This window comes from Pan paniscus, chromosome 15, assembly GCF_029289425.2.
Source record: "Pan paniscus chromosome 15, NHGRI_mPanPan1-v2.0_pri, whole genome shotgun sequence".
NCBI classification, from domain to species: domain Eukaryota; kingdom Metazoa; phylum Chordata; class Mammalia; order Primates; family Hominidae; genus Pan; species Pan paniscus.
The window spans coordinates 72,733,516-72,754,950 of record NC_073264.2 but is presented as its reverse complement, the minus strand read 5'-3'; the positions used below and the strand labels follow the sequence as shown (position 1 = coordinate 72,754,950).

At 39.0% G+C, this 21,435-nt stretch overlaps 1 protein-coding gene across 25 annotated transcripts in view; it reads right to left on the bottom strand.

Annotated features, from left to right (window-relative positions):
• SIPA1L1 (signal induced proliferation associated 1 like 1) overlaps window positions 1-21,435 on the bottom strand; it is a 419,211-nt gene that overhangs the window by 104,140 nt on the left and 293,636 nt on the right. For all 25 annotated transcript variants that reach the window (XM_063596279.1, XM_063596274.1, XM_063596282.1 and 22 more), the window contains 2 exons: window positions 17,982-18,112; window positions 12,634-12,822 (listed from right to left, as the gene is read on the bottom strand). In XM_063596279.1, the coding sequence (XP_063452349.1) occupies window positions 12,634-12,822; window positions 17,982-18,112 (320 nt within the window). The remainder of the gene's footprint in view (window positions 1-12,633; window positions 12,823-17,981; window positions 18,113-21,435) is intronic.

Here is a 21,435-nt window from a genome sequence, read left to right as displayed (position 1 = left end):
TAGTAGAGTCGTGGTTTCACCATGTTGGCCAGGCTGGTCTCAAGTGATCCACTCACCTGATCGCAAGTGATCTGCCCACCTCAGCCTCCCAAAGTGTTGGGATTATAGGCGTGAGCCACCTCGCCTGGCCAGATCTAGCCTTTCATTTCATTAATTTCCTCAAATGTTTTTCTATTTTTAATTTCATTGATTTCTGATCTATACCATTTCCTTCTTTCTAGTTGCTTTGGATTTATTTTGCTCTTCTCTTTCTAGTCATATAAGGTTATGAGCTTAGATTACTGGTTTGAGATGTTTTGTCTTTTCTAACGCAGCATTTCATACTGTCAATTTCCCCCTCAGCCTGCTTTAATTGTATCCCACAAAGTTTCATATGTTGTCTTTTCCTTTCCATTCAGTTTACATACATTTTTTCATTTCCCTTGAAGTGTTTTCTTTGACCTACTGGTTACTTAGAAATCTGTTTTTTAGTTTCCAAGTGCTTAGAGATTTTTCCATTATGTTTCTGTTATTTCTAGTTTGATTCCACTTTGATTAGAAAATATACTTTTTGTTATTTCACTTCTTTTGAATTTGAGGATGTTTATTTCATGGGACAGGATGTCTATCTTGGCATACATTCCATGTGCAACTGAAAAGAACATGTATTCTGCTGTTGTGAGTAAAGTGCTTTATGTCAATTAGATCCTATTGGTTGATGTTGTGAAGTTCTATGTCTTTGCTGATTTTCTGTCTAGTTTTCCTTTCCATTGTTGAAGGAGATATGTTCAAATCACCAACTATAATTGTGTATTTACCTATTTCTCCTTTTAGTTTCATCAGTTTTTTTCCTTCACATTTACAGCTCTGTTTGACGCACATATATTTAGGATTGCTGTCTTCTTGGTGGATTGACCTCTTCATCATTATGCAATGATCCTCTCTGTCTCTGTTAACTTTCTTTGCTCTGAAGTTTACTTTACCTGACATTACTAAGCCACTATAGCTTTCCTTTGATTCATGTTTGCATGGTCTTTTTCCATTCTTTCCTTTCAACTACTTATATTTCAAGTAACTCTATAGTTTATATAATTAGATAATGCTTTTTAAAATCCAGTCTACCAATCTCTGTCCTTTAATTGGTATATTTAGATCTTTTGCTTTTAATGAACTAATTTCTGCATTAGAGTTTAAGTCTGTCATTTTATCTTTCATTTATTTTATCTTTCTGAGAATTACTTGAGTGCTCTTTAGAATTCTTTTCTGATTTATCTATAGGGCTTTTGAATGTATCTCTTAGAACTTAAGTGTTGTTAGTGATTGCTCTATGTATTACTATATATATCTTTACCTATGTAGTTGATAGCTACATGCACCGTTTTACCAATTGAAGCGAAGTGTAGAAACTTTACCTCTCTTTAGTCTCTTTACTCTCTGCCATTTATAAAACACTTATATTAAAAAATTCTTGTACATATGTTTGAAAAGCACATTTGACATTGTTATAGCATTTGCTTCAAATGGCAAAATAATTTAGGAAACTCATTAAGAAAAGTATTTACCCATATTTTTACTCTTTCCTTCTCTCTGAAGTTCCAAGATCCCTTTTTTTCTGTTTGTCTGTTTGTTTGTTTGTTTTGAGATGGAGTTTCGCTTTTGTTGCCCAGGCTGGAGTGCAATGGCGTGATCTCAGCTTACTGCAATGTCCACCTCCTGGGTTCAAGTGATTATCTTGCCTCAGCCTCCCGAGTACCTGGGATTATAGGCACCCACCACCACACCTGGCTAATTTTTTGTATTTTTAGTAGAGACGGGGTTTCACCATGTTAGCCAGGCTGGTCTCGAACTCCTGATGTCAGGTGACCCACCCGCCTCGGCCTCTCAAAGTGCTGGGATTACAGGTGTGAGCCACCATGCCCTCCCAAGATCCATTCTTTTATCACTTCCTTTCTGTTTAGATAACTTAGCTATTTTTTTTTTTTTTTTTTGAGACGGAGTCTCACTCTGTTGCCCAGGCTGGAGTGCAGTGGCACGATCTCTGCTCACTGCAAGCTCCGCCTCCCAGGTACCCACCATTCTCCTGCCTCAGCCTCCTGAGTAGCTGGGACTACAGGCTCCTGCCACCACGCCTGGCTAATTTTTTGTATTTTTAGTAGAGATGGGGTTTCACCATGTTAGCCAGGATGGTCTTGATCTCCTGACCTTGTGATCCACTCTCCTCAGCCTCCCAAAGTGCTGGGATTACAGACGTGAGCCACCGCGCCCGGCCAACTTAGCTACTTTTTAAGGGTAGGTTTCCTGGTAACAAGTTCTCTTAATTTTCCTTTATCTGAGAATGTCTCAATTTCATTCCTGAAGGATATTCTCCCTGAACACAGAATTCTGGGTTGACAGTTCTTTTCTTCCATCTCCTGAAAAATTATCATGCCACTTCCTTCTGGCCTCCATGATTTCTGATAAAAAAAAAAAATCTGTGATTCAAATTGTTCTTCCCTTATAGGTGGGTTTTGTTTTTTTTTTTTTTGAAATGGAGTTTTGTTCTTGTCACCCAGGCTGGAGGGCAGTGGCGCGATCTTGGCTCACTGCAACCTCCGTCTCCTGGGTTCAAGCAATTCTCCTGCCTCAGCCTCCCGAGTAGCTGGGATTACAGGTGCCCGCCACCATGCCCAGCTGATTTTTTGTATTTTTAGTAGACACAGGGTTTCACCATGTTGGGCAGTCTGGTCTCAAACTCCCAACCTCAGGTGATCCACCTGCCTCTGCCTCCCAAAGTGCTGGGATTACAGGCATGAGCCACCGTGCCCAGCCGTTCTTCCCTTATAGGTAACATGTCATTTACCTTTTGCTTCTTTCAAGTTTTTTTTTTTTTTTTTTTTTTGTATTTAGTGTTCAAAAATTTTACTATGATGTCTCTTGCTGTGGACTTCTTTGGATTTATACTGTTTGGGATTTGCTCAGTTTCTGTCATGTGTGGGTTTATACCTTTGACCAAATTTGGGAAATTTCTTACCAAATATTTCTTTGAATACTTTTTCAAGGCCTGCCATCTTTCTCCTCTTCTTCCAAGACACAATTGTTAAATATTTTATTATAGCCCCACAAACCGTGAAGCTCTGTTCATTTGTTTCCCCCAGTCTACTCTTTGTTGCTCAGATTTGGTGATTCCTATTTATCTTCAAGTTCACTGATTTTTTCCTCTGTCCCTTCCATTTTGTCTCTGGGGACAGGGGCTTCTAGGGTGTCTAGCCCATTGAAGTACCTTACATTTCAGAATTTATAATTTTTGGTAGACTGCTAATGGCCCATATTCAGGGTCCACTAGCATCCTAAAAACCTATCTACTGAGTTTTACATTTTGACTGTTCTATTTTTCAGTTCTAACATTTCCATTTGTTCCTTAATACCTTCAATTTTTTGCTAAGACTTTCTATTTTTTCATTTTTAAAAATCATGCTTGTGGCCGGGTGCTGTGGCTCACGCCTGTAATCCCAGCACTTTGGGAGGCCTAGGCAGGAGGATCACGAGGTCAAGAGATCGAGACCATCCTAGCCAACATGGTGAAACCCCGTCTCTACTAAAAATACAAAAATTAGCTGGGCGTCTCTACTAAAAATACAAAAATACTAAAAATACAAACATTACTCACGAGGCTGAGGCAAGAGAATCGCTTGAACCCAGAGGGCGGAGGTTGCAGTGAGCCGAAATCAAGCCACTGCACTGCAGCCTGGCGACAGAGTGAGGCCCCATCTCCAAAGAACATAACATAACATAACATAACATAACATAACATAACATAACATAACAATCATGCTTGTAATTGCTCATTGAAACATTTTCATGATGGCTGTCAGAAAATCATTGTTAGATAATTCTAACAACTGTGTCATCTTAGTGTTGGCATGTGTTGATCAAATTTTCCCTCAAGTTGAGATTTTCCCAATTGTTGGTATAAGCAGTGATTTTAAATTCAATTTTGGACATTTTGGATATTAACTTACGAGACTCTGGATCTTATTTAAATCCTCTATAGCAGGCCTTCTTTATTACCATTCTGGTATGGAAAAAATGACACTGCTAGGTGGGGTTGAACATCAAGTTCCCTCCATGACACCTAAGGGAAAGCAACACCTCCGTATTGCTAGGCAGTGGCAACAATTCCAGCTCCCTGCTGAGTCTCTCCTGATACTGCCCTGGTTGGTATCAGGCATGCATGATTACTACTCTCCACGTGGCTTTCACTGACACTTCGGTAAGAAGACCCTGTTATTGCTGGGTGTGCAAAAATGTCCTGACTCTCCACCAGGCCTCTTCTGATGCCACACAGTGGGGAGCTGGAGGGGCACTTCATTACCACTCCACCGTGATGAAAGTTCCAGTTCCTCACTTAGCCTTCTCTAATAATGCCTCAGCAAGGATTAGGGAGGAGGGAAGGCTGTGGGTTTTTTGTTGTTGTTGTTAGCTTCTTTTTGTACTGTGCAGTTGGAGTAGAGAGATTCCTGTTTTAAAGTTTTCTAAGTTTGTTTTTTTTGGTCCTTTTGCTAAAAAGAACAGACATTTGGGGGACATTTTGGCTGTGCCTATAGGCATTTCCAGTTTGCTGACTTCTTCAGCCCAAGACTGGGATATATGAGCAAAGAGAAAACCCAGGGACCTCACAGCTATGCCATTCCAGAGATCTCAAGGTCCCTAACCAGCCTGCTGCTTCTCTCCACCTTTCAGATTCATTTTATGTTTGTTTTATACATGTGTCCAAGGTTGTTGGCTGTACCTAGCAGGAAGAACGCAGAGAAATACATCTACTCCATCTTTCCAGAATCCAGAGTCCAAACTTAGTTTTAAAAATATTTTGTTCAATTTTCCTGGTTATTCTCAATGGATGGGCTGGTCTGCAATAAGCAACTTTGCCATTACTGAAAGTAAAGATCTTGGTCATTAAAATAAAACAAAAAAATTGTTCTAATTCACATTATTTGCTTTGATTTGTTCTTCATATACATAACTCTCTTAACTACTTCCTGAAGATAAATTTCTATACTGTCCTCCAAAAAGAATGACAAAGAAACTGGAAAAATTCCGCATTGAGAGCAAAAAATGCCAGTTAGAAAATGTATATCCTCATTGGGAATTACTAACAAAAATCCAACTGTTTTTAAAAAATGACATATGGATACTAAATAGTAAAGTTGTAAAGAGAAAAAACCTGACAGATGCTTTCAAAATTATTTATATATAAGTACACAGACATATTCTAACCTATTTTTATCTTTGGCATAATGTAAAGGAAATAATCCACACACAATAATTTTACCTAATAATGTTATTGTGCAAAATTTCTCACAAAGATAAAAAGTTTCATATTGGGTATTAAGTGGATAATAAAGGTACCTGATTTTTTTGACATTGAGATGAATTTCAATTCTACAGAAAAAAGTCTTCATTGCAGTACTGTTTGTAAGAGAAAAGGACTTAAATCTACACATACATGCCCATCAATAGAGAAACTGATGAAATAAACTATGGCACAGCAGTACAACAAAATACTATGCTACTATGCAGTAGTAAAAATACTGGGAAACCTTTCTATGTACTGACGAAAAAATCTCAAAAATATATTCCTAAATGAAAAAAGCAAGTGTCTACAGCCTGTTATATTTTGTATAAGAAAGGGGTGAAATGCATGGAATACTATGCAGCCATAAAAAGGATGAGTTCATGTCCTTTTCAGGGACATGGATGAAACTGGAAACCATAATTCTCAGCAAACTATCACAAGGACAGAAAACCAAACACTGCATGTTCTCACTCATAGGTGGGAACTGAACAATGAGAACACATGGACACAAGGTGGGGAACATCACACACAGGCCTGTCAGGGGCTGGGGGGCTGGGGGAGGGATAGCATTGGGAGAAATGCCTAGTATAAATGACAAGTTGATAGGTGCAGCAAACCAACATGGCACATGTATACCTATGTAACAAACCTTCACGTTGTGCACATGTACCCTAGAACTTAAAGTATATATATATATATGTATATATATAATATATAAAAGAAAGGGGTGAAATAAAGCTGCATATGCATATTTGGTGGTATCTGCATAATGAAACAGAAATACAGAAACTGCATAATGAAACAGAAATACTACACCTTGTAGTTAATAAGGTGATTAACTACAAGGCAGGGGAGAAAAGGGTCATAGGAACAGGTAGAAATGGAACCCCTGAATGTAAACATAGTCATACTGCTTTGATTTTGGGACCATTTGAAACTATTGCCTAGTTTAGATAAATCCTATAGGAAAGAAATTGGTTTAACTTTTATTTTAAAGCTGAATTTAAAACACAATCCACAATTCAAAATCCAGAAGACAAATGTTTGCCACCAGTTCCTGCATCCTTCTGAATCGTGATCCAAGTCCTCACGTGTGATCTTAGTCTTGCTGTGTTCTCTCACTGCAAACTGCAGTCCTACCATAGCCGCATGTCTTCCAAATGCTAATGCTATCAGTCCCATTAATCACAAAATCTTCTCATTGGAAGGGACTCTATCCTGTCATCCAATCCAGCCTCAGCCAGGCAAAAGAACAGCGATAGGCCAGCACAGGGTGATCACTACTTGTGAACACACAAGACAAAGCTACAGATGCCACTGATTTCTTCCCCTGACTAGATGGCCATGGTGGATATCTCCTTCCTGAAAATGTACATACGGATCCACCAGTTGTCTGCAATCAATTTGGTAGCCATCTGAACTCTAAACATGCATTAGCTAATATCATAATCTAAGAGACGATTAAAATTCTAGGAATGGCAATTGTTCTGCCAAAGCTTCATTTAGAGAAAATCAGTTTTGGAAAAAATATTTCCCCTATGGATCATTTTTCAAAACTAGCTGCCTGAATCAAAGAGAAAATGGCTAGTCAAACTCATTTATCCTCACAATAAAATAACGCAGCAAGGCAATGAATAGGCGAAGTCAGCAGAGAATTTCATTCATGTCCTTAATCAAAGGGTCAGTGCTATTCATTACCACATAAACATTGCTCATTTCCTTATATCCATTCTTGAGATATTTATTGCAGAGTTAAGTTAAATATGATCACTTTCTCCCTTACTCTGACTTCAATAACCTGAAGGATAACTTCTTAAAATTTGAAACCCAATAAATATTTTCATTTCACTGCATTTTTTATAATCTAGAAAAACAGTGAAGATTCATTTAGGCGAAGTCACTACCATGTACATGAAACCTGACATTTCCTAATGAAAACAGAACTACCAATTTTCTCTACTGCAAACTAGCAACTGTACCTTAAATATTTATAAACCAGACCCATTCCAATTTTATTTGGGTTTAACATATTACACTGAATACTGGGCACTGAAGTCTGCAGCAATATAATTCCAGTTTCTTCTTCCATTCATGGGGAGGGAAAAGAGGACAGGGTGGCTGATGTACTGGTTGAGAATGCAGGCTCTAGAGTCTGAGTGCCTGGATTCAAGACCAGCCTGCACAGACTCTAATTGTGACTGGTCTTTGTGTCTCAGTGCTCTTAGCTATAAAACAGGAACAATAATAGTATCAAAGCATTCTGAGGATTAATTAAAATAATTCATGGAAACTGTTTCACACAGTGCCTGGCCTAGTCACTGTCAATAAAAATCATCTACTTTTGGCCAAGAGCAGTGGCTCATGCCTGTAATCCCAGCACTTTGGGAGGCTGAGGCAGGCGGACCACGAGGTCAGGAGATCGAGATTATCCTGGCTAACACGGTGGAACCCCGTCTCTACTAAAAATACAAAAAATTAGCTGGGCGTGGTGGCGGGTGCCTGTAGTCCCAGCTACTTGGGAGGCTGAGGCAGGAGAATGGCGTGAACCTGGGAGGTGGAGCTTGCAGTGAGCCGAGATCGCACCACTGCATTCCAGCCTGGGCGACACAGTGAGACTCCGTCTCAAAAAAAAAATCATCTACTTTTATTACTCCCTTACATGTGCCTCACACTCCTGCTCAGCGGGATTCCTTGCTGCCTCATGAATGCACTGTGTGCTTCTGTCCTTCCGAGTCTCGTTCTTATTGTTCTGAGTATGGACCACCCAACTGCTTATTCCCTGGCCTGATGAAATCTTCTTCCCCTCCAAGGCCCATCTCATTCTGATCCAGTTAACCATTATGACTTGTCCCTACTGGCTTGTACCTCCATGCTCTTTGTTTGCAATTCTCTTACTAGATTTATTATATTAACCCTGATATCCATTACAGTAATTTATGACCCTGTCTCCTTCATGGATAAGGACTATGTCTTACTAGCCTATTTTGTTCTCTACAGTATTTAACAACCTGCAGAGTCATACTTAAAAAGCATTTATTGGATTTGAAACAGTCCTGCTTACTTGTGAAAGTGAGCATAATGTATCAACTACAACAGAAGCTCTCTCATAGGATATGTATAAAGATTAAATGAGATAATGTATGTAAAGGGCTACTAACAAGTTATTATCTTATTATCAACAGCTCCTATTTCTTCAACGTTTTATCACATGCTCAGCACTGTACTAAGTGCTTTACATGTGGGAATGCCTTAAACCAGGGCTTGACATAATCATCTTTCATTCCCCTTGCACAGAGTAGATGAAATATAGGTATTTTTAAATGACTGTTGAAGAAAAATGGCTCTGACATGGCAAATTTAAAAGTATCTGAATTTTCTACATTATTTAAAAGCTGACTTGATTAAATAATAAAATTCCTAATACTTCACAGTATAGTTTTTTAAATTATTTATTTTTTTAGAGACGGGGGTCTCATTATGTTGCCCAGGCTGGTCTCGAACTCCTGGGCTCAAGCAATCCTCCTGCCTCAGCTTCCCAAAGTGCTGGGATTATAGGTGTGAATCACATCACCCAGGCTACAGCATAGTTTTAAGCATCAGAATATTCCAATATTCTACACTGAATTCCTAGTTAGAAATTAAAAAAATAAAGATAACAGATTTAAAAAAAAATTAAAAAGAAAGTAATTCGAGATATGTAAATGGGATCTTGGAAATCTTAAAATTGAAGAGCTGTATTATGCAAATTTATATCCAGTGCTCAGGACTATTAAGGGATGACAGGTAAGAAAAACAGCTCTGGGAATTTCTGTATGCCTTAATCCCCTTGACTGTAAAATAGGCCAATAGTTGGAATCTATTGCACAGGGTTGCTGTGAGGATTAAATCAGATTATGCCAGTAAAGTGAGTAGAACATAGTAAAATGAAATATGTATTTATTTCATTTGTTTTTATCATGAGATGCCCCCAACTGTACTGTAAGTGAAGATCAAGGTGCCTGACAGTAAGAACACAAATTTTCTAAAGCATCAAGTGTTATAAATTCTTATTGGTGTGAAAATATTAGGAGGTTAGTTTTGTCTTCTCATTGCCATTTTAACAACTGACATGGGCATCACTAAGTAGTGAAAGGCGGGCGCGGTGGCTCACATCTGTAATTCCAGCACTTTGGGAGGCCGAGGAGGGTGGATCACCTGATGTCAGGAGTTCGAGACCACCCTGGCCAATGTGATGAAACCCCATTTCTACTAAATATGCAAAAATTAGCCAGGAGTGGTGGTGCATCCCAGTAATCCCAGCTGAGGTGGAAGAACTGCTTGAGCCCGGGAGGCAGAGGCTGCAGTGAGCCGAGATCGCGCCACTGCACTCCAGCCTGGGTAACAGAGACCCTGTCTCAAAAAAAAAAAAAAAAAAAAAAAAAAGTAGTGAAAGTCCCAGAAAGGCATCAGGATGGAGAATGTAAAAGCTTGGATAAGCTAAAAAAATTAGTTCGTTTTCTAAAATAAGTTTCTTCAGGAATTGAAATGCATACTTCAGCTCCCACATATATATCACTGTCAAGTTAAATAAAAAAATTATTAGATTTTTGTGCAGTGCTTTCTTTTATATTTAATAGATAAAATTTTAATTTTTCTGTTCACTTTAGCTTTTGATAGTGGTAAAATGAGGAATTAAAGCACCAAAGATTTGAAAGGCAAAATGCCACAATATAGGAAATAAATTGTGTCTTCTTTTACAAAGCATGGTTATGTAAGACAGTTAATAAAAACATAAAATATATTAAAAGAATCATTTAAACCAAATATAAAAAGAGATTTAAAGCTCCTTCTGATGAGTCCAGTTTCCTTGTATCACACTATGAATCTCTTTAAATATAACAACACACAAAGCTGGAAATTTTAAAATATGACGACACAGATGGAAACTAAAAATGCTTTGCAATGATTCATATGCATAATCCACTGCACTTATAAGCATTTCCTTTTTAAAATCTGTATTTGTAAAGGCACCAAAATAATCAGTTTCTCAAAATAATTCCAAGGCATTAATGAGATTTCCTACCAAAAAAATTACTCCCAAGACTAAAAGCCTAAGTATGCATGTCGTCTGCTTTATCTCAGTACAATCCAGGCTTTGAATGCTGTATGTATGGAGATAAAAAAAAGACAGAGGCTAACCCCCGGTGCTCTTTAGTCCAGACATGGAGCTGTTCATATAGAATAGCATGCTTTGAACCTCTAGATTCCACTGTCTAGTAAAAAACTACTGTCTAATAGTAATACTCCTGTTGAACGGGATGACATATTTAAGGCACTTACTTTCAAAGTAAAATTGAAGAGACTGACTGATTGCCAAATTTTAATTTTGCCTAGTAAAGATATTAAAGAAAACAACTATCGTATATTATAATTAATAATTTATGAAGGAAGGGACATTTTAATGCTTCCAAGAATAGGAAGGCCATAATTTCAAAATAATGGCCAGTTTTGTGAATTAAATAAACTTTGAGTTCAACTCTTTATAGTGTTCTTATCTTTCCCATGTGGATAGGACTATAAAATATTTATCACAGATCAGCACCGTCTGTGATCCAGCACTTGGCATCACTAACAGAGGACATAAAATGTGTCAGAAATCCCCATAATGTCTACAACTAGAGTATCCATTTTTATTTAATATAGTTAAAACAAAAGAAAATGGCAATAACTATCTCCTTTACATAAAATAATGTTTTAATAGAAATTTCAAATGTTAAGTATATGACTATATTATCAATGTCTAAATGTTTTTATTCTCCTTGATAAACACAGTAGTAGAAATGACCGAATCAATAAAGTTGGACCCAAACATCATTTTTCTACGCCTTTGTTAGAATAAATGTTCAGAATACTACTGGAAAACAGCCTCCAAAATAGTTACGTTTATACGTCAGTAGTCTTTTGAAGAATTCAAAGGGCAACAAATTTTCACATTATGAACATGGATACTCACAGCATTCTTCAGATGTATGTGTCAAATAGATATTAGCTGTGCATTATGAAAAGTGAAATGGATAGAAAAAGGCAAAGATTAGAAAAGAGACACCTGGCCAGGCGCAGTGGCACATGCCTGTAATCCCAGCTACTCGAGAGGCTGAGGCAACAGAATCGCTTGAACCTGGGAGGCAGAGGTTGCAGTGAGCTGAGATTGCGCCACTGCACTCCGCCTGGGTGACAGAGTGAAACTGTCTCCAGAAAAAAAAAAAAAAAAAAAGAGAAGAGAGAAAAGAGACATCTAACTATTGCTTCATTATATATTCTCAGTGGCTGAATTAAAACAATAAATATACCTTAAAACTGATTTTTTGGACTCCCATTCATTTTAATAAAATTTGAATTTTTGATTAAGGAAATCCTATCCAAATCTGTTCACAAAATGACATTCAATAGCTGGACCCTTCTGTGAAAAATGAACATAATGGGGAAAATAAATAAATAAACTACCTGAACCAATTTTATTTTTGGAGTAATTTTTAAATGTAATGTTAAAACTACTACCACCCACTACTAGGATGCAATGTGGCTAAAATGCTAAAAGAAAGAATTAAAGTAAGAGTATATAAATATATTATCTATAAAATTAGCCCATATGCTCAAATTACTCTAAGCAGAATGTGAAATTTTACATTTTTATATTTAAAAATCTTGGCTAGAATATATCTTTGGTGGTACTAATAGACTTTGAAACTCTAAGCTTTTAAGAACAGCGCGGTGAAGTGGCACAGACTTTGAGGCAGACTATGTTTGCACCCTGGTTCCAAAACTTACTAACTGTGTGAAATTGGATTTATTACTTAATCTCTCTGTGCCCCAGAATCCTTCTCTCTAAAATGTGAATAATAATAGTACCTTTCTCACAGTGTAGGGAGATTAAATGAGATAACATATTTAAGGCACTTAGAAAAGGGGCTTGCAAATATGCTCATTATTATTAATTACTGTTATTACTGTATTGTCATTAACACAACATTATTATGATTACTGCTATTATTATTTATTCTCGGACACTCGAAAAACTTACCATACATATGGAAGATTATCAAAAGAATTTAACGTAGTTTAAAGTGCCTTATTTATAAATTCTGACATGCAGAATTTCATCAGATGAGAAATGTTCAGAGTTCAGAGTTAAGAAAAAACAAAATGAGTAATTGCAAAGAGAGTGTCTTTCACAATAAAAAGTATCAATTATCTCCATCAAAACAAGAAACATTAAGGTCTGTATTCCGGAAGCCTAGCAATAAACCTGAGCAAGAATGCTCTCCTCAGAAAGGCAAACTCACCCCTTGTTCATCCAGTTTCATGAGCTGCTCTGTGACCTTGGGTGTGTTGAAGGCCAACCGCAGGCACTGGACATTGAGCTCAGGAACCACGTGCTCCAGCACTTCTTTGAGAGGCAGGCCTCTGGCTGTCGAGTGCTTGGCTGTCGACGGAATGGCGTCCTCCAGGACCGAACCTCTCAGTGTCATGAGCTGCAAGAGAGACAGGTGCTGTGGTGAGGCTTCTGGGATGTGAGATGCCTGAACACATGTACATGCACTGCAGGCCTGAACTGTGGGGCTCCTCATAGAGCTAGGGAATGATTTTTGATGGGTAAAGCCAGTGAGGGAGAAAGAATGAGAAAAGTGATGTAGGATACTGTAATATGAAAAATGAAACCAATGCTTTCAAGACCAGGGTGGGTCCAAAGGAGCACATAATCAAGACTTCTGAGGATATTTATTTAAAGACCAAAAATAACATTTCCTTAAAGAGATCAGTAAAGATGAAGGTCTATATAGGGCTACACCGTGTCACTATGCATACTAATTAGGAAATTAAGAAGGCAGAATCCCAGAGCAATGTCTGAAGAATAAATACTTAGAATTTGGATGTTATACTTCTTTGAATTATAAAAAGGGGGAGATAAAGTTTTAAGCTTCATAAGGCATGGCTGACAAGCATAAACTATTCATATTACCAAATGCTGCTGCCACCGGACAATTATCACCATCAGTACAGCGGCACAGGCAATAGCAGCTGAAATTACTTTAGATTTTCTCTTATTTCTTAAAATACCTTCCCTTCTTAAAATACCCTCCATTAATACCTTAAGCAAAGACATTTTCCTACGTAATGATGTTGTTTTCAGAGAAAAGTTAACCAGACATGAAGCCTAAAGTAGTCTTAATTTCCAAAAATGTCTACAAGGCAAAGTTTTGTTAACCTAATTTAACTGCTGCATGGGGAAAGAAGAGAAAACCCATCAAACTGAATACATTTCCATTTAGCAACAGGAGCTACAAAAGCTAGGAGTGCAAGTTGAGGATTGTCAAATATGAGGGTGAGAGGTCAGAAAGACACACTGCAATCTCAGAAGGACAAGTATACCCAACAACGCATAACAAGGTCAGGACCTCAGACAGTCCAAAGGCAGAGAATGGACCACAGTGGCTCAGGGCATAAAGAAAGGTCCCACTGAAAGGGGGGGTTTTAGGAAATGGCCATGAAATAGAGGAACAATTTCTACAAAAAGAAAATGTCAAGAGACAACATGAGCAAAGGTATGGAGATTGGGAAAAAAGGGAGTAAGTGGGAAGGAGTGATTATTGTAGATGGACACAAGGAGAGTACAGGGAGAAATGGATGAGGCAGCTGCGAGCTGGGGGTGCACAGAAGACCCTGAAGCTGACTGAGTGGTACACGCCTCACTGGGCTCCTACAGGTCAGCACAGGACGTGTTCGTAGGGGGATGATGTATACTCAGAAATTAAGCTGCAAATAAGATGAACTGTGAGAGGAAGCAACTGGAGGCAGAGAATGTAGTTAGAATGAGTATCTTTTTTCTTTCATTATAAACAATTTCTTTTCAAATAACAAGTAAAAATCATTTTCCTATTAATGTATAATTTGACACAAATAGTTTTTATTTTGTTTTTAAATCATGGAAAATGGTTAACTCAGTTATTTGACTATTTTCTTCATGAGATAATACATAGCTTGAAATAGGGAGCCACAAAGGCTAGGGGTGTTCTCAACTTAGAAGCCAAGACCAAATTCAAGCCATTGCATCCTGAGCCACAGAAAGCAGCTAACTCATGAAAGCCAAAGCAGATGAGAAAAAGAATGGCTCATTTTTTACATCCGAATCACTAGTATTACTGATATTTTTCTTAATGACTTCCAGAAATAAGAATGGAGTCCTCATAAGTCCTCGTGTTCCTATGCTTAAAAACACTCACATGCCATAAAATTTTGCTCATAAACAAACTGCCATGCCTACAAAGGTATATATCTTCTTTTATGTTTTGCAATGTTTATTTATACTAAAATGAAAGAGATTTGTTTGTATTTCTGTTATCTTGCTGCCGCTTACTGAAGCCACTAGAGTGTCACTGTCGTGTTTTCTTTTTTCTTATCTGCATGAGAAATTAGTAACATGAGAAGTCCCTAATACAAATTAAATCTTATTTCATTTGTAATAGGTAAATGGGCTTCAGTGAAAAAAGTGAAGGAACTATCTCTCAAAGTGCAGGAGCTACAGACAGGAACCAATATCTGGAAACATTTCTATCAAAAGTCTTAATACAATATTACCATTAAATCAAATTTATGGATTATTTATTATTAGAGAGAAAAAAATTATACAAAACCTAGTGGCAATTAATTACATAAATATTAGAGGGAGGAAGGAAGAAAGGAAGAGAGGAAAAGGAGGAAAGACATGGAGAAAGGGAAGAAAGGAGACAGGCAAGGAGGGAAGTGAGAAACAGGGAGGCAAGGCACCATTTGAGGAATCGGGCACGTTGTACTGAACAACTCGGACAGAAGCCCCCACCTTCCTGGGGCCTGCATTCTAGTGGGAGAGATTAAAAGCAAGCAAAATGACTAAGTATAACAGAGAAGACAGTGTTAAGTATTAATGAAAAATAAAGCACTGAATTGGATATGAAATGGGAGGGGAATAGAAATTTTAGATTCAGCGGTCAAGGAAGGCCTCTGTGGTTTCTGAGTAAAGGCCAAATGGAGATGAGGCAGCCTGATGGAGAACACAGCAGTGGGGAGGAATGACGGGCATCTGAGCCCTGAGGCAGAGGTGTCCTGAGGTGGCCCAGGTAGGAAGGAGGCCAGTGTGGCGGGAAAAGACTGAGCCAGGAGGAGTTATCAGGGATGAGGCGCAGAGAGATAACCGGGAAACAGAAGAGCATGGTCTCCTAGGCTAGCAAAGACAGTGGCTGTTTCTCAGAGGGAGATGAGGAAGCTTTCAAGGATTTCGAACTGAGGAATGACAAGATCTGGAATGACATTTCAAAGGAACCCTGTTGGGTCAAAAGGAGGCAGGGCTTCAGCATAGAAGCAGGGAGAACAGTTCTCAGAGCAAGACCAGGACCAGGACTGGGTAGTGAGGGTGGGAGAAGTAGTTGAGCTCTGGGCATATTGTGAAGACAAAATGAACAAGTGTTGCTGACAGACCAGATCTCAGGGGCAGGAGGGAGAAGATGGGAATAAAGTGTGGCTTTAATGGTTTCTGGCCTGAGAAAATACAGTAATAGAGTTGTCATAAAGTGAACATTAATTTGAACGTAAAAAACAAGTGGTAATGGTTTTTTTGAACACTTGACTTGAACCTTTCAGTCAAAGCCTAAGGAAACAGACCCAAGGGACACAACTTATTCAAATGGCTTAGCTGGAGAAGAAGAGAATCTTATGACCACAGAATTCAAGTAGAACATTTCAGGTCAAGGGAGTAAAGCAGAAAGAAAAGAGGTGGGAAAGGTAAGAGTTGGTGTGGTTCACAGACCAGAGCAGAATTTAGGACAGATAGGTAGGAGACAGGGGCTGGGATCAGATGTGGAGAGCCTGCAAGACATGCTGAGAAGGGAAGCTCGTGGAAACCAGTGACAGGATCTGCTGAGAAGGGAAGCTCATGGAAACCAGTGACAGGATCTGACTGAGAAAGAATCATAGGAAACTTTAACCTCTGGCATGAAGGATAGGATGAACAAGTGATAAGGAAATGAATTCAGGTGGACAAAAAAACAACACAGAAAAGGAAGAATATGATGGGTATTTAAATCAGAGTGGCCTTGGGAAGGGAAAAAGAAGAGAATGCAAAAGACAAAAATACTTGGAAGTAAGATAACAGAGTATCACTAAAAACTGGTAGGAACGACCAGGTGTGGTGGCTCACGCCTGTAATCCCAGCACTTTGGGAGGCCGAGGCGGGTGGATCACCTGAGGTCGGGAGTTCGAGACCAGCCAGACCAACATGGAGAAACCTTGTCTCTACTAAAAATACAAAATTAGCTGGGCATGGTGGCGCATGCCTGTAATCCCAGCTACTCGGGAGGCTGAGGCAGGAGAATCGCTTGAACCCGGGAGACAAAGGTTGCGGTGAGCCAAGATCGCGCCATTGCACTCTAGCCTGGGTAACGAGTGAAACTCTGTCTCAAAAACAAACAAACAAACAAACAAACTAAACTGGTAGGATCTGGGAAGCTAGAGAGGGGCAACTACCTGCATACAAGTCCGAAACACGAACATGATGTTCTTCGTGCCTTTGTGCTCAACAAAAGAATTTACACCACTTAATGATTAGCTTTGCCATGGAGAAAAAGCACATGAGAGTATGTTGGTTCATTTCTCTCTGGCCAGTGTAGACAACACATTAGATATTTAAGTCTTGTCTTTAAAAGTCCTATATTTAATTTCCCCGGAGTCCAGGCTTAGGAACTATTACTAAGTGATGCCAACCCCGGAAACTTGCTTTGCATTCAATGGGGGAAATGAAGCCAAATGCCCTATTTAAACTAGTTTCAAAACCATTATTTTCTAGATGACTCAAGGGTATTAAGTATTAATGCATAACAAAAATCCTAAAGTGAATTAGCAACTGAGAGGCAATAAATCGATAAGTGGCCCAATTATACAAGTTTACAAAGAAAAAGGAGAACCTCATAGTCCCAAACTTGTTCATAGGTGTTTTTTAAAAAAATGCTGTGTGGGTTCTTTTTATTTTTCCATGTCTTTTTTTTTAGCCCAAACTTCATTTTAAAATAAAAAACTCATACATTGTGTATATTTAGATTCCTAAAGAGCTCTAACAGCCTGTTTCACTTACAATTAGATAGCCCCTGGTTCAAAGAATGTACCTTCTAGGTCTCAGACAATGGGTCCCAAAGATAGTGGAAGAAGTCAAGAATCTCTTTCCCTCCTCTTCTTGGGCGAAGACATGAGCTCAGCAAGAGCTTGGAAGAGTGAATTAAGTCTTCGGTGGCCTTCTCTTATATCTAATACCCTGGCTCCTCAAGTTGGCTTGGTGCTTTCCGGTAGCCCTAAGCAGGATACACAATATCCCAGTGGGGATCTGAGGGCTCCAATTTCCTTGGGCCACACTTAATGGACATATCTTTCTCTGAATCAAAACTCCTCATTCATAGACTGCATCTATTCAGAGTCCGATGAAAAGAAGAGGTCCAGATCTAACCATCTTGTCCACCTCGATCTCCACCAGAATAAATGAAAGGGGACTTTGCTTACTCCAAAGACAGCTGTAACCATGTGCTATTAAATTTAATTGCTTTGCTACTGCTACTATTTGCTTTCTTCCCCATTTCAGTTAAACCTCAAACCTCTCTCATTTGCGACTTACCTCACTAGTTCTAAAAATTATTCGGTAGTTGTACGGAGATCCATTTTCTTTCATTTCATCTGGTTTTTCCCTTCGAATGCTCACAGCCACTGGACCAAGATTCTCATCAGCCCCAAAATAGTTCCAGTGTTCTTAGGTAAAATAAGACAAAACAAAGTTAGAAAATCTACCTAACACTTTGAAAATGTTACATTCTGCTCAGTATTTAAGGTTGTCACTCAGAAATTTTATCAATAAAATGTAAACATTTAACAAATATTAATATTCTTCAGTTAGTTATAAAAACAAAGACTTGGCTACACAGGTTTAGTTCCAGAGAAGATAACACTGAACACGGGTGGCCTGTTGAGTTTTTTACTACTCTACAGATTACTACTCTACTATTTCTCAAAATAAATTTGTATTTTCTCCCTATCTCCCACCATTTAAATAGGCTACATTTGTGCACGCTTCCTTGCCTAAGAGAAGGCTTGTGCCAGGGCTTTTCAGTTTCTGTTTTTCAAAAACATTCTAAACATATTGAGAACAGAGTTTGAAGAAAGGGGGATTCCACCAGATTAAAAAAGATGTCCCTGGATTGGAGAGAGAGATGTGTGCTGCGAGTCTCTGGGCAGCACTCTGCTCCCAGGTGGCCTGTGTATGGTGGAGTAGGAGCTCAGAGGAAAGAGCTTCACAGTGCCCCAGGGAGGCAGGACCCAGGGCTCTGGGCCATAGCACGGTATCCCACAGTGCAGGGCTAATGTAACTTGTGTGTCCAGGTGACCGATGAGCCTAGGGCCTCTCTTCAATGTTCTGGCCTTTTGCCTAAGGCCCCAAACCTTAGCACAAGCCTCCAAAGGACTGGCGCTGAATTTACCTTTCTCTTGCAAAAAGAAAGATAGGGATCAAAATTAAGTTAATTTATAGAAAATGTTGAAAAGTGATATTTACTGTGCATATACATCTTTTAAAAATTTAAACTGTTGATACATACATGAGATGTTCACAGATGAGGAAGTCCACAAAACATGAAAATATATGAAAAACTAGAACAGATAATTTGTTTTTCAAACCTCCAAAATGCTTACTTTACATTACTGTATTTCATTTATACATTATTGTATTTCATTTATATCTGACACGGCTAAATGACTGGATTGTGACATAATATCTCATTATCACACAAAATGCATACACATTTGAAAATACATGTTATTTCCATACAAAATATAAGTATTTGAAAATCCATGAGAATAATAAGAAAAAATAGCATAAATATCGAATCATGTAGTTTAAAATTTAAGTAATGCATATGAAAATACTTTGCAGGTACTAAAGCACAATTACAAAAGCTACAATCATAAATGTTGAGGGCTCTCTAAGACTATTATCAAAAGCCATGGAAATTCAAAAGAAGAAAAACACAATGGGAATACAAGCAACAAACATCTCATATATAAGAAATAACCCACTAAATGTCACAAAATTCATGTACAGACACTTATGCATATCCTCAAAGCACAGCACATGAGAATCACACTCAGATTATTTACTCTTACTTTGCACACAATTCTAATAAGCTTGGTTGTCTGGTCTTCAAGCTCACAGCTTTATTTCAGAGGTGTGATAATTCCAGGTGTTGACAAAGTCCAGGGTGTAGGGCTGATACAGACTTGCATGCAGACAGCAATGTGATAGAACAACTGACAACAAGGAAGAAAACAGAAAGGGAGGAGACAGAAATAGTATAAAAAAGCGGACAAGAACTTAAAGAGAAACAAGACAGCAGTCTGGGGCCATTTACTGAAGGAGCAAAGAGCTTAACATGCTTTGATACCCTCAGAGGATATTGTACCGCTGCAGCACAGATCAACAGTAGATGCATCAGAGTGTGAGTCACACTCATTACCTGGTCCTCGTACTTCATGGACTCTAATAAAAATCAACTTCTAGGAACTCCTCAAGTACACCCCACATATCTCACAATGGGCAGGTGGCATGGCAGTTCTCTGCTGCTGGAGAAATTCCCAGATATAGGGCCACTATAAATTCATCACCAATAACCTCAATTCATCCTCATCCTCAAGCTTTCCCTGGTCAGCAACCTCTCCGTTTCTCCAGGGCAGATGTGGCAAACATGCTCTATTCTCTGGTAACCACTCCTCATCTACCTTCTCCTCAATCTTGGCAAATGACAATGTGTCTACAACACAAAGGAAATAAAGAAGCCATTTCAGATGCAAACCTAATCACCATCCACACAAATTCACCAGCATCCAGACTCTAGCTTTTTTTTCTGTATGATCCAAAGCCCTACCCCCACCCATTTGCCCATTCCTCTTTCCTAGGGACTCAGGTACCTTGATGACCCTCTTTTTTTATCTTCAACTTCTCCCTCTAGACTTGCTAATTCCCATCATCCTTTAATTACCTTAAACTCACATTTATTCTCAACTCCTTACGACCTGTCAGAACTAAAGAATTATCTCCTCTTTCCTTTCTTCCATTGGAAACTTCTTGAAATAGCTGTCCAATTCCTCACTTCAGAATTATCATCTGACTTCCACTGCATGGGTCACCAATGACTTTCTCAAAGTTAAAACAAATGGTACTTTTGGTCCTTCCCTGGCTCAAACTCTCCATAACATCTAGCATAGATGATCACTTCATGTCTTCTAGAAACACTCTTACTTCCTTGTTCCTATGACATCACCCTCTTCTGATTTTCCTTCTACCACTCTGGCTGTTCTAGCTCAGTTTTCCTCCCTCTTCCCATCTGAATAATCCACCTGCTTTCAGGACTTCAACTGCCACCTCAATATTGACGACTCTCAGAGGTCTACATGTCCTCTCCAGACATCTCTAAGCCTGAGACCTTTTTTTGGTTTTGTTGTTGTTTATGTGTTTGTTTTGAGACAGAGTCTCACTCTGTCACCTACACTGGAGTGCAGTGGTGTGATCTTGGCTCACTGCAACCTCTGCCTCCTGGGTTCAAGCGATTCTCTTGACTCAGCCTTCGGAGTAGCTGGGATTACAGGTGTGCACCATCATGCCCGGCTAATTTTTTATATTTTTTTGTAGAGATGGTTGGTCAGGCTGGTCTCGAACTCCTGACCTCAAGTGATCTGCCCGCCTTGGCCTCCCAAAGTGCTGGGATTACAGGCCTGAGCCACTGTGCCGGGCCAAAGCCTGAGCTCTTTATATTTACCTAATGGAACCGTTTGTCCCATGCGCATCTGCAAAAGTGAACCTATCACCTTCCCACAGAAACCTATATAGCTCCCCGTCCAGTCCCTATTTCAGCAACTGCTACCACATTCACCCAGTTGCTCATGCCAGGCCCACTGCCATGCTCTGTGAATTCCAGCTTCTGGACATCTCTCAAATCCATCTTTTCTCATCCGACTGCCACTGATTTATCCTATCATCACTTGCCTGAGTGTTTGTAGTAGTCTTCTAACCGGTTTGTTTTTAT